The sequence below is a fragment of the Mycteria americana genome, chromosome 1 (genome assembly GCF_035582795.1).
Source record: "Mycteria americana isolate JAX WOST 10 ecotype Jacksonville Zoo and Gardens chromosome 1, USCA_MyAme_1.0, whole genome shotgun sequence".
NCBI lineage: Eukaryota > Metazoa > Chordata > Aves > Ciconiiformes > Ciconiidae > Mycteria > Mycteria americana.
Genome location: NC_134365.1, coordinates 8,109,920 through 8,123,483, shown reverse-complemented (window position 1 = coordinate 8,123,483; position 13,564 = coordinate 8,109,920). Strand labels below are relative to the sequence as shown.

The 13,564-nt window shown below is 48.9% G+C and overlaps 1 protein-coding gene across 5 annotated transcripts in view; it reads left to right on the top strand.

Annotated features, from left to right (window-relative positions):
• Positions 1-13,564, top strand: part of FRMD4A (FERM domain containing 4A) — a 211,694-nt gene that overhangs the window by 67,485 nt on the left and 130,645 nt on the right. For all 5 annotated transcript variants that reach the window (XM_075526407.1, XM_075526317.1, XM_075526495.1 and 2 more), the window contains exon 2: positions 7,519-7,584. In XM_075526407.1, coding sequence (XP_075382522.1) covers positions 7,519-7,584 — 66 coding nt within the window. The remainder of the gene's footprint in view (positions 1-7,518; positions 7,585-13,564) is intronic.

Genomic DNA, 13,564 nt, shown 5'->3' with positions numbered 1-13,564 from the left:
CACCGGGATGACCACGGCCGACACCGTCCCACCTCCTTTCCCAGGGAGGACTCTTGCTTTCTAATTACTGGAGCTGGTTTTTTCCTTTCCTTCTGGCAAATGAGCATTTGCAGAAATGATAGCAACACTTGATGCAACCCCTCTGAAACACATCCCCTGTGCAGATCCCCCAAGCAATGGGTAATCGAGCTCCTCCAAGGGATGGCAGCACTCCCTTCCTGCAGGACAGGAGAGGTTTTTAAGAGCTGTATCTGTAACCATGGTTTCAGCAATTTCATCTCCATTCCCTAGTCCATGGGTAAGGACATTGATTTTTCAAGGGGTGGGATAAAGAGGCTGCTGGCAGGGAAAGCCAAAGGCCTTGCACATATGTTCCTCTGGTCCTACCAAACCTGTGGGACATGCTACATCATCGTCGGCGTATATTTTCTGGCCATTCAATCCAGCTATGGACTGTGCATGTATTTTACAGAGCCTTAGAGCATTTCCATAACAGGGAAACCCACGCTGCATTAGAAGCTGGAGTCTGGTTATGCATCAGCCATCGGCTGCTTCTCTTCGCATCACCATTACCCACATCTACAGCATCTTTCCTGGGCCTGCCTTTTCAGTTCCAAAGCTCCATTTGCCACCAAGTTCCCTTGAAAGAGAATGCTAAAAAGGATTTTCCTGTTTCTTTGAATATGCAACATCTTCATTATCCTACAGAAGTACTGCTAGAAGATGGCAGATGCCATCTTTGCCAGAACAAATTTGAGTTGCAGAAATGTTTTCTAATGGGTTCCTACACATTGTAGTAAGAAACATTGGTACTTCTGTATTGGCTTATTTCAGAAAGCTCAGCCCGTGTTAGGTACTGTGTTGCTGACCTTTACAAACAGGTCAGGCTATATAGACCTACATTCCCTATGCCAGGAGCCTTGTGCCAAATTAAAATCATTTTTCTCCCTCTTGAAAAAATAATTACAAACCAGACTTTCCACTATTGGTTTAGGAAAGAGTTATGGAAATAAATGGTAGAAATGAGGACCGTATTCAGAAACAACAGTTTCTCCTGACTGTCTCCCCGTCCTCAGAGCTATGAGCCACCGAGGCTCAGGTGGAAGCCAGCCTGCCTGAATATGGCCCTTTCTGGTGAAGGGGAAGGGCAGGGGAAGTAGGTGTGCACGAGGGTGTTGGACCTGGAAAGCTAGATGGCATGAGCAGTGCTGCAAACCACAGTGACGTGCATGCCAGCGCAGGGCGGCAGGCAAGCCCCATGGCCGAGATGGATGAACCAGACTGGACCGACAGTCATCTCACACCCCTTCGTCAGGGCTTGCTCCCACTGAGTCACAACTAAAGGACTTCAAAAACAAGCAAGCCCCTCTGGGCAGAACCTTGCCTGCTCCTCAGCCACTCAGCCAGTGCTGCTCCCCTTCCCACCACACACAGAGCCAGCTGTGGCCATGTCTCCTCTCCCCAGGTGCCCATGCGAGGAACAGCTATGTGGCTCAGCTCTCTGCACACCATCTTGCAGTCATTCTCATCCCAGCCACGGTCACTATTATTTATTAGGTGTTGATACAGACCAGCAACTGGGGAGGATGCTCTGTGAACACATGGCATAAAAAAGGAAGATAGTCCTTCCTCCAGGATCTTGAAGTGTGAGTGTAGGACAGGAGATGGCAGATGGATGCAGGCAAGCGAAGAGACAGCGCTGGTCAGTGCGACAGACAGCCGTTTGCAAGACTGGCCCCAGTTCAGCAAAGTGAAGTGCTGCCACATGCACAAAATAAACTGTGCAGACATCAAAACCACGCCGCTTTTCCTCCCTCACTCCCCCTACAAGCTTAGGAGTTGCCAGGATGAGAAGGCAGTAAGAAGTGGTCAAGTGGGAGCAGGATGTTTAATCTAATAGTTTATTGTAATCAGCAGGCTGTCATCTCTTCCTATCTCCTTTCAGCGGGTCTGACCAAACAGCGGGCAAAGCGACACAGATTTTTGTGTATTCAGCACAGTAATTGCCTCCCATACAGGCAGCGAGCGTTTAGGAAATATTCTGCCTCCAATTATAATTTCTGATTTGAGTCATGGAAGAATACGCCGTATTCCTCTTTATTTCTGCAGTCACCGGCTAATGAAACGTGCCACGGATATTTATAGAACTGCCATTGTAAATAGCATTTGCATTTGGTGCCTTTGAGTTATTTAGTGTGACGGCGCTTTCACCAGGAGGGTTTTTTCATTTTGAAAGGGAAAGGTTCCCTTTGGAGTTGTTTCCTCCCATCGCCTTCGCTGTTTGTGTTGGATGGAGCAGTTCCATGGGCAGTTGCTGATAATTTAGTGACGAAGTGACAGGCGTGCGGGGATTAGCTGAGCGCGGTGTGGGTTTTTGGGCTGTGTCACGGACAGTTTATAGGATTCTCCGAGACAATGTCTGGAGTTACAGCGAAGATGAATAGAGAGGAGGGCAGTTGCCAGAGCAGTTTGTGCCACAGAGCAAAACAACCGCCAGCCTGCCTTCCCTAGGAAACTCATTGTGTAAATATTTGGGTAGGAGCCTCCAAAGGAGATTTAAAGTCTTGTGATAAAGGCAACTAAAATGTCCTTTCCTTGAGAAAAACAGCTATGATCCAGAAGATCCCATGAGTAACCACAAGAGATATTTCCTTTCTGTAGCATCCCTTTATTAGAGTGAACGAGCATGTACGTTAGGTCTTGTTGTCACTGATGGATCTTAAAGCATTTTGCAAAGGAGGTCAGCATCAGTTTTTCCATCCTCAAGGTGCAGAAGCCAAGGAGCAGAGAAAGCACACACGCCTTGTGTATGATCCACTCTCCTGCACACTAATCCAGCACCTCACCCACACAAACCTATCGCTTCAGATCTTCACGTGCCTTACAAGCACCATCTGTGTTTGTGTATTGGAGATATATTATCCCTAGTCTTTACACACTCATGTACATAAATGACAGAGCTTTTCAAAAGCGCTCATGTTAAGCTCTCCAAGCGCTCGGGGGTCATGCCGCATGTGCAGGCACTAAAAGAAGTGGCAGATTTTCAGAAAAATGTGATGTACTGAGCTGTTTTGAAACAAAAATCTGTTCTGTATTTTGGCACATAATTTCCATCTGAGTTCGTGATAAGTCTGGCCCATGAAATGCATGTGGCCCACATTCACAACTGGCGTGTGCAGCTCCCTGCCATATGGATGAACCGTTAGCACTCAGGAGTGTGTAACACAGTCCTATCTCTTCACACATCTTGAGAAGCATCGGAAATTTGGGGGGTTGATGTGGGTACAGCACCCTTGGCTGTTGGAAGGCTCTCCTGCGCTGAGCACTAGAGCCCGGCTCCAGGTATGGGACAAACCACATGCAAGCAGCTGAGCAAGCAACAGGCACAACTGTGGAGCTCACCTGGGAATTGTCTCGCCTAACTTGAAATGTCTGAAAGTTCTCTCTGCTTTGAGCATCAAGGGCATCTTGACTGTTAGCTTGAACGAGACACTTGACTTTTTACTTTCTGGAGTTAGGGTAGAGGGCTCTTGCCCTCCAGAAGGAAACTGGGGGGCTGTGTTGCTACAGGAAAACTCACTCACTGAGCTTACGGTGAAACCCAGGACTTGATCAGGAGCAAACTCCCCCACTTCCCTGCCACATCAAGTGTCCTTCTCTTCTGTCAACAGTTCTGCTCAACCATCGCTTCTTGTCTCTTTGCTGGGATTTTGCTTTCCCATGGTGAAGGGAAAGCCGTGCCTTTGTGCCCCTTAGCTCTCGGTTCCTCCCATCCTTCTCTGGGTAAGAGCATTGGGAATGGAGAACTTCAATTCACTCCTTGTAGTCATCCTCCATCCAAACCCTGGTGCTGCTTCACTCATGCTTAGTGACCTCCTGCTCCCATGTTCCCATCTATATAGGGCTTGGTGTTGATTTCCCTTCTCTGGTTACACAGAAAGGGTTCTTTGACTTGTCTCCCTAGAGCCAGCCACAGCTCCATCCATCGCAGTGCAGCAGATAGCGCAGATCAGCCAATTTGCAAAGCGTCAGAAGCAGCATCTTTCATGCAGACAGACTGTGCTAAATCAGTTCCTTCTCGCTGTGCTTTGAAACATTCCCATTTCTTGCTCTGACAAACTAGCAGAGTTCGTATTGATCTGATGATGCAAAAAAGCACATAGTGTGGGCTTCAGACACCTGGTGGAATAATAAAACAGAAAGGAGGGAGGGAAAGACCAGCATAGTTTATCTTATATCAAGGAGGAAGTCTGTCTTCTACCTTCTTTTCTTTTCTCTTGGAAAGCACCATTTGTTTCAAAGGGAAGTGAAAAGCCCCATGGCTGGGCATCCTGTCTACAGAAGGAAATACTGTGGCAGATCTCCAGCCACGTACGTTGTGGTCCTTCTGAGCTTCAAAATATCAGCCAAGACAAAACCAGAAGCTCCTTCACTGTGTGTGTTGGTACCTGTGGCTGGGAGCAGGGGCCGGTTCTGGGTGTCTTTCTCCTGGAGCAGCTCTTCACCCTTTCTTGTGCAGAAATGCCTAGGTAGAAACAGCCTGCAGGCCACCAGCTGGGGTCATTAGCCTGTAGCATGAACCTTCAAACCGCTGAGAGGTAAAGAAACAAGGTGCCACTAAAGAAATAAAGCATGTGCCTTGCTGTGTGCTCACACACTGCCTGACCAAACTATAAAAATGATTGTGGTCTTTGACAGCCACTTTGCTGATGGACAGAACTGCTAGGGTCAAGCTGATCTGAAAGCAGTGTGCTTTCCCTCCTTTCACTCCTCCTTCCTCCCCCTTTCCTGCAAGTGATGGTCATGAAATGCCTTGCAATTAGCCAACCATCATGTGCTGCATTTCAGACCTTCACTTTATTCAGATACTTCATGTTACCAGCTGTTTGCATTTGGGATTTCTTTAAGCCGTGAAAGCACTAAGGAGATACAAAACTCTGGGTTGGAAAAACATGGAGAGCTAAAGAAGCTCCACACGGAAAGCAAGCGCTTTGCTGAAACACTAAAGCACAAAGTCAAACATCTCAGAAAATTTTCCCTCTTCCCCCTTTCACTTTCTTTTGTTCTCATTTCAACTTTGGTATAACCAATGGAGCGTAACACGCGAGAGCTGGACTGTGCCTCCCTGCCATCGCATGCTACTGCCACGATAAACTCACTGCTTTATCTCTTGCCTTGGGTAAACTCATATTAAAACTGGAATATCACTGCATACTCCCCATTTTGGGGATGCAAAAGCTTGCAGTTCCCTGTGCCTGTGTGAACACGACCCATGCCACTCTTATTCCAAGCAGGGCAAACCATTGCAAAGCCCTTCTGCAAGCCTCTGGCATAGCTTTAGAACTGAGCTGAAAGCTGTTTAATACAGACTTCATAGAGAAAAATCTCACTCACCAAGTAATATACCTTATGAGAAGCTATATTTTGCATAACATTACTTACCGGAGGAAACTCTTGTAAGAAGACAATTTATTGCCATAGGGGTAACCAGCTGACATTTATGAGAAGCTTTGTTTTACAAGGCTTTCCTTTGGCTGCAATGCCAGGGCTCCAGTTGTGCTCACGGAAAATGAGAAGGAAAGTGATGTTATTTAGCATGCACGGTACTCCAGAGGCATGCTGGTGTGAGTAACAACGGGGGTAAAGTCCGCTTGGGTTGCATGGGATTGTGCATGCCAGGATTGTAAATTTGAGATGAGTTGAACGGAAAAGCTCATTTTGACTGAAGTTGTCTCATAATAAACTCCCTATCTTGCATGGCCAGCTTGAGGCTCAAGAGAGTTGTTGGCACATCTGAATTTCTTCTATGGGGAAGAGGCCAGGGCCAGGGTAAGACTCGGTCTGTCCTGGCCCCAGGAAAGGGGGAGATGGATGTGGGGACAGAGCTGGCAAGAGGGAGGACAGGAGCACCCAGCAGAGCCTGGTGGGCTCTTGTGCCGAGTGCCAGTGACCGGCAGGGTGAAGGCGATGCTGCTGGAGACAGCCAAGGTTGCAGACCCCATGGCAATGGCCACACACTGCCTGGGCTCTCAAACAGGTGAAGCTGATGGTGGGGCATCCACCACCACCTCCTGGATGCCAGTGCATCTGTCCTCATCAAGCCATGGGAGCAGGTGATTTTTAACCTGCAGAGCTAAAGCAGAAAGCCGAGCTGTCCTCAGTTAACCCCCTGAGCCCACACGTCCCCGTTCTCTGCAAGGCAGCTTTGCATCCGGGGCTCAGCTCAGCTGGTGCCAGTGGGGAGAGGTGATGGGCGAGGGCAGAAATGCCCAGGTCCTGCGGCAGCCGCATCCCCGACAGCCTGTACCTCCCCCCCCCCGCCCCCGCTAGGCTCTCATGGACCCTCTGCTCCCTTCTGGTGATGCTTTAGGACTCGCCGTGGCAAGAAATACCATTAAATTGAGCTGGGGATCCATGCAGCGCTCAGGAAGATGCCTTGGCTGGAGGGTGGTGGGTCCCTGGGGGACTGAGCCATGCTGCGGGGCTGAGCCGGGTCCATGCCACCGTGGGTCCAGGCATGCGTGAGTGCCATGGCGTGAGCCCGTGCCGGGGGGCTGCCTGCGTGCTGCCTAAGTCGTGCTGAGGAAGGGATTTCCAAGAGCCAAAGAGGCTTATGCAGTCCATATCCCATTAGGAGACAGTGGGATTGTGCCCGTGCCTGTGCACGCTGAAGGGCTTTGCGGGGCTGAGTCTAGATCTGTAACTCTGCAAAGCAAAGTTGCTCCTCACTTACAGTGCTCCATGCAAGAGGAGAGCCAGGAAAGGGCGTGACCAATTGTGGAGGAGTTTCCTCAGGCTGTGGCTCATTTATTTCTTAGCATCCCAATCTACAGGACCTTGAAAGAAATAGCCTTCTATACCTAAAAGTTTTATTGATATTATTTGTTAAGAGTTGTAATAAACTATATTGGTATGGAAGCACCTTTGGACCAGTATAATAATATCACGAGTGGCTCCTGTGGTACATCTTAAATAGGACACCCCAAGTAGGACAAGCCCATTTGGGGATTCAGGCCCAAACGAGCAGCTGGTGCAACCCCAGGGAGCACCATCAGCATGGCCCAGGGAGGAGCCTTGCTTGCTCCGTGCTACCTCTGGGATGGCTGAATCCTTGCTGTGGAGGGCTTTGGGGGAAACTTGTCTGGATGTCTCCTCTGCCGGCCAACCTGGCTGCAAAGCTGGATGCTGCGGTATAAAATGTTGGGGCCCCTGTGCTGCAAACCGTCCCCTTGGCCCCATTGTTCACACTGGAACGACCTCCTCCCAGCAGCTGCATCCAAGCAGATGCCACACGCTGCTCCGTGGCAGCTACCGGGGTGGATTTTCTTTTTCTCCTTCCAGCCTTTTCTTTCCCCCGGTGCCAAAAGAAGGGGGATTAAAAAAAAAAAAAAACAAAACAACACAAACCGAAAGCACCACAGCGAATGAAAGCCTCCAGCTTGCGCTGGGGGAGCCGGCAGCCCTGTGCCAAGCTGGAAAGCCGAGCGCCCTGACGCACGTGCCCCTTCTCTCTTGCAGATGACGGAGGGCCGCAGATGCCAAGTGCACCTCCTTGACGACAGGAAGCTGGAGCTCCTTGTTCAGGTAGGAACCGCACGTTTCACCATGTGATAGTTTGCTGTGGCTGTGGATTTTCGCTGGGGTGGGGAGAGAAAAGGGTTTTCAGCGGGTTTTCTCAGCAACTTCGCCCCATGATTGCCTGCAGAGCTCAGGGAAGATGCATTAGTGCTGGGTGGGGAAGACCTGCAAAGACATATCTGTATGGAGGACTAATTCAGGATGTATTTTGATTTATTCTGTGCCAAACCAGTCCCGGTTGCTGCCAGTGAGAAGGAAAGCATCTCTGGTCATTTTTGACAGTGTTACTGTATTACTTAGCTATTTTTTGAGGCATTGCTTAGCTGTGAGAAATGTATTGCATCTGCTTAAAATACCTCTAGCAATTGTTTTTATCTACTTTACTTGCCACCCTGAGTTTCTGGGGTACGAAGCCTGGCTGCGCACCGGGGGTGGCTGTGCCCCATGCACTCGCCTGCGCCCGGAGTGCAGCCGGCAGCAGAAGAGGCTGCGGTGGTGGTGCCCCGGGGCAGGCATTGCTTGAGGCATTACAGAGGTTGTAAGTCATGTGTCAAACACAAGCATGCATTAAAATAAGTCTGTGCTCCATCTGTCTTATTTTTTTACTTAAAAAAAAATTTGGAAAATTAGGAAAAATGAGAGTCTGGTGCTGGCTGTGTAATGATGGGCTGACAGAAGCTGTAGTGTCCTCAGCTTTTCTGACAATTTTGGCTCGTGCCTCAGAGATCACCAACGGGTTAATAACAAGAATTAGAAGAATGTCTTTCCTTTTACAAATGCTGCTGGCCAGCCGCAGACAGCCCAAGAAGCAGGAAATTAAACTTCCCATAGCGCCTAAAATCCCCGGCCGCAGCTGATAAGCTGGGAGGGGGCCAGGATCCTACCCAGCACAGGCAAACCTGAATGGGGATTTCTGAAGGCAACTTGAATCACCGGAAGCACAGTCAGCCTCGCTTTCTGGAAAGTTGCTTAAAAATACCATTAACGAAACGTTAACGCGTAACATTTTTTCAAGTACTTAGTCGCCGAGGAGGTGAAATCCCTCAGCTCTCCGAGAAACTTGTCAAGTGCCCGGATAACCACGAATGAGCCAGGCCAGGGCTGGAATGAGAACAGCTAAATCAGGATGACTAATTAAACCAAAACACCATACCAATGGTCTCCGCATGGCAAGCATCCCTGCACCAGCCTGCACCGGGCTCGTTGATGCTTAGCAGCTGGCTGGGGGAAGTTCAGCCACCTTCATCACAAGGATGCAGCACTTGGCTTTCTACTTCATATAAATGTCTTTTTAAATTTTTCTTAGTTTGATGAAAAATGAATGGGCTATTGGAGAACAGCTCTGCTAAAGCACTGCTCACAATATTACTAATCACAGTTTAAAATATACTGCGGGAAATCTATATGAGCTGCCCCGGCCAGCCTGCTTATTTGGGGTTTTTTATCGATAACACAAAAAACCCACAGTGAAGATGACAGTTGAGGAGGCTGGTTTGGGAAGCTCCGTGTCCATTTCTGAGTAAGCAGAAACAATATCACGTGATATTATTTTTTTTAAGTGTTTGATCACACCTTCAATGGGAATTTCTCGTGATCAATATAGGAAGCGAATTGCTCTGTAAATCACACTAACTAGTTTGCAAGTGACCCATGGCTGAATTTTATTTGTACAATAAATCATTTCGCTGTTTTCAACTAATGTATGAATGGGGAAAGCCAGGAGGTGTGATTATGAAAAATTCATACCCAGAAAAAGCAGTAACCTCTGTTGCTGCACGCAGGTTGACCCAGCTCTCTGAGCAGCACCGTGCCCGTATGTGTACAGGATTGTCCACTGAGGCATCTCAGATGCTTTTCTGGTTAAATGAGGTTTTTCAATGCTGTTAGGTAGTCTCTCCTCAGGGCAATAGTAAATAAACCACTTTTGGGTGGAGCAGACAACAGAGGAAGAGGATGTTTGGATTCGAGTGTGTCTCCAATACTCTTCGCAGACGTGGGCACAACACTTTGGTTTGCCTGCCTGTAAAGCATGGGCAAAGCCACCGGCTTTGGGGTGGTTCTAAGGCTGCTCCGCTCGGGGCAGGAGCGGGCTGATGCTACCCAGACGAGTCGTGCTTTGCCCCGGCAGGTCCCAAATCAATTAGGCTCCCTTCAGGAGCAACACGCGCTTTGCCAGGAGAAATCTCACCAACTGAGTTATTGTTTGTAACTTGTGCTGAGATGTCAGATAAAAGTTGCTTTGTAAGTTCTGAGCACAATTATTTTTATTATTACCTTATCTCATAGCTGAACTGAATAAGAAGCTGTAAATAAAATGTTCATCCAACCCCGAGCTTCTAGTTGTCACTTCAAAGCTGTATTTTTCTGTAGGTATCTTGCCACAAGCTGAAACGGCGCGCTGATCTGCTGGTTTATGCTGTGAAAAAAATTCTTCCATAGCTGTGTTGGGCCTTAGCATCTAGATCTGCGCTGGCTTGAATTGCCCTGGAGCTGGGCTCTCAAATTCTCGTGTGAAATTTCCTCCTTCCCACCAACCACAACCTTTCCTGGAAGCTTCTCCATAGCTAATTTCACACTCCTGGGGCAAGTTTAGGAGAGACCACTGGGAATCAGTAAAACTGATTTCTCTGCTGTGGGTGAGATCAAAATACTGTCCTCACCTGGATCTGGCTTTATGCAGCCTTGCAGCGCTTGCATGTGCGATATCAAGTGCTCTGCTTAGAGAAGGGTTCGGGGATCCTGCTGCTGTATTTTGGTGTGGAAAAAACCAGCAGAAGAAGCTGGGTCTGATTGAAGGAGGGAGATGGGTACAGCTTCCTCGAATGGATGCAGGAGAGCTCCTGGAGCATCTTGAAACTGCTTAGGCCAGTGACTCAGGAGCTGAAATTATTTCCTCTCCTGCTGCTTCGAGTGCTGCTGGGCAGAAACAGATGCATCTGGGAATGATCAGGGTGTTTGCAAAAAGCAGTGTATTAAGCAAATGCACTCCCTTTTTTGTCTGTGAATTAACTGTGATCAGTCTCAGGGGTTTATGAATATGTCGTTCGAAACATATCAATCGATGGTTAATGAGGACCATACCTCAGGCTGCAGGAGGACGGCAAATGGTAACCGTGCTCCTGCGGTTGCTCACAGGAGTCAGCCTTGGCTCTGCGCGACAGCTCCGCCAGACCAGATTGAAATGTTTCGCCACCACAAATTCTCTCCCAAAACTATAAAGACCCCTCAGAGTGGCCACACAGCTATTGCCAGTGGGATCGCCCATGCACATATGTTTTATTTGCATTACTGAGCCCCAAAAGTAAGATTTTGGCTCAGAGGCAGCATTTATAACCCCTTCTGTGAATGCTGGCTTCCTTCGATGTTGGCACGTAATGCAAGGGCTTGGGGTTACCACCATCAGGAAAGTGATCCTGGGTTTAGTCAATCAAAGAGTCTGGACTAAAGTCTTTTCCTCCCAAGTTGAGCGGCTGCAGAGCGGTACAGCAGCAGCTAAGGAAAAGCAGAAACACAAGGCTTTGCAGATAAAATAAAGCCCTCCCCAATGTGTTTTGTCAGATAAATGCTGAAATTTAGAAGGGCTAATCATAAACGGAGACAGAGGAGGATCATATGGAAATCTTTTCCTGAGGGTCTGAAACTCAAAGGCTGTTTGACTTGGGATTAGGAAGAAGAGTTGCATTTGGTATGTGTTTCATTTGATAAATGCCTGTTGATGATCTGGTGTGTGTGGCAAGTTTACATAGGGTATTTTTTTGACAGCGTTTTCTTTCTGAGCAGGAGCAGAGGGTGGCTCCTTGGATCTTCTTACAATCTGGTTTTTTTTCCGTTTTCTGTTTGATGCATGTTTAGTTTCTAACGCGGGTTTTTTTTAAAGTGTTTGGCTTTATCCAGCTAATCCTTTTCAGCGAGTGAGTCCCTTTTCTTGCTTCTGGAAAATGGATTTGCTCACGTTCCCCGCTCTCAGCCTCTCTATCTGTTATATTATTTCCCTGTGACCGTGTACCATTTGTCTGTTGCACATGAAAGGTTTGCGTTGCTTTGTTTAAAGACTTTTGCATAATTGGCAATGCGTTCATTTTCATGTGGGTTTTTATAAACATGGCTTTTTTCTGGGCTGGCTGAATCGGGCGGCCTGGCTCGCTCCCGGCTCCCGTGCCAGCTGCCCGTGCCTGTTATCTGACAGCGGCTCCGGCAACTGTCATCTGAAAGTGTTAAGCCTCCTAATTCTTTCTCTCTGGAAGAGTTATTACAGAAACGGATCTCATCCGAGGCTCGTAGCAGAGTCGTCTGTGGGGTCTGGAGGGCTCTGAAATTTGATTGTAGGAAATAACTGGGCATTTTGTTTCTAACCTTCCCCCCCAAGGAGCACTGAGCCTGATTTGCAAGAGCCAGGGAGAGACGTGGAGGTTAGCACCACGCTTGTCTGTAGGTATTTGGGTGGTTAACCCACCTGGACGTCCGTGTTACCACTTCTTAAGTAACTCTTGCTACCCAAACAGCTCAGGGTAAGCTAGGTAAGCTTGCAGCATTTCTGTCTCCCAGCTGCAATGCAAGTGCATCCAAAAACACGTTAACAGCAATACATATATACATACAGCCAAAATTAATGGCATGAGCAGAACATCCCTTTCCAACATTTTTGCCTTGCACACCGACTCTGCTTTGAGTGGGTCAGGAGCCCTTCAGGAGCCCAGGACCTGTCTCCAGTGTGCCTGCTATGCTTCTGCACCTCATCCCCGGGAACCGCCTCCAAGCCAGACTGGGAGACGCCGGTAGCTGTGAGCCAACGTGGCTGGTGAGGTGCCTCGTGGGCTGGTGACTCACTGCCGCACGGATGGCTGTCACCAGCGTGGCCATCCCGGTGGAGATGCTCAGTTCAGAGCGCACCGGTGTCCCTTGCTCCTCCAGGCTCAGCCTGGCTGAGCTCAGCCTGGGGCCAGGCTGCCGCATGCTGTCCTGGTGAAGATACAGCATCTTTTGAGAGCAATAACTCCACTAATAAAGGTTAGAGGGAGAAATAAAATGTTCCCCTCTCCTCCCAGAATGCCGTTAGTGTTTTTGCAATATTTTCAGTATTGGTCAGGAAATTGCAGTCAATGGGGGTTTACCTGTGTTTTCTTGCTGCCTCACTTTTGTGTGCCAATAAGTATGGTGGTTACCTGGGCTGGCATGGTGGAAAAACTGCAAAGGTTCCCCTTTAGGTGGTACTGAGGATGGCACCTGCCTGCCATCAGGGAGAAGCTGTCTAACTTTGGAGACAGGTTTTGCATGAGGACCACAGCAATATATCCCATCCTCAGAGCAGGATAAGCAAGCCCCATGATGGGCTGAATCTCTCCTGGGAAGCCACAAAAATTGCAGAAAAATGGGGTCCAGCCCTGCTCCACTGCCAAAACTGGGGATCCCTTTAAAAGCACCAGCTCCCGGGCTGATGCAGAAATGCAGCCGCGCGGCCCTGACCGTACATGGAGACGTTTGGGTGCCAGTAGCCATCCTCGCTGTGTGGGAGAGGCAGCACGGTTCCCTGCAGCGCTCGCAGGCTCTGCTCCAAAAGCGCTTTTAACCATCGCTGCGGAAGGCGGCAGCAGCCAGCACGAGGAGGCAGGAGCAGGCAAGAGGGTGAGTACGGCCCTGCCGGCCCCGCTGCCCTCCCTTACGCCCTTGCAGGAGTAGCATGGTGAATATATTGCTGGAGTTGCTTATAGGGTATGTCCTATAGGGCATGGAGAGCTGGGATGGGCTGGCAATGATGACCTCGGTGAGTGTCCAAGGAGTGACCCACTCCCTGCCTCCCCACTTCCTACCCAGCCTCTCCATACCTGCAACAAAACAGCTGGAAAGCGTCCCTTCATCTTAATGCAAGGGCTCAGCATTGGCTTGACAACTGTCCCCTGGGTGGCTTTGTAGGTTGTGGGTTGGTGTGTTGCTCCTCTCCAAAAAAACCCTGTGTGTTTTCTGTAGGGCAGACAAATAACTGGAGACC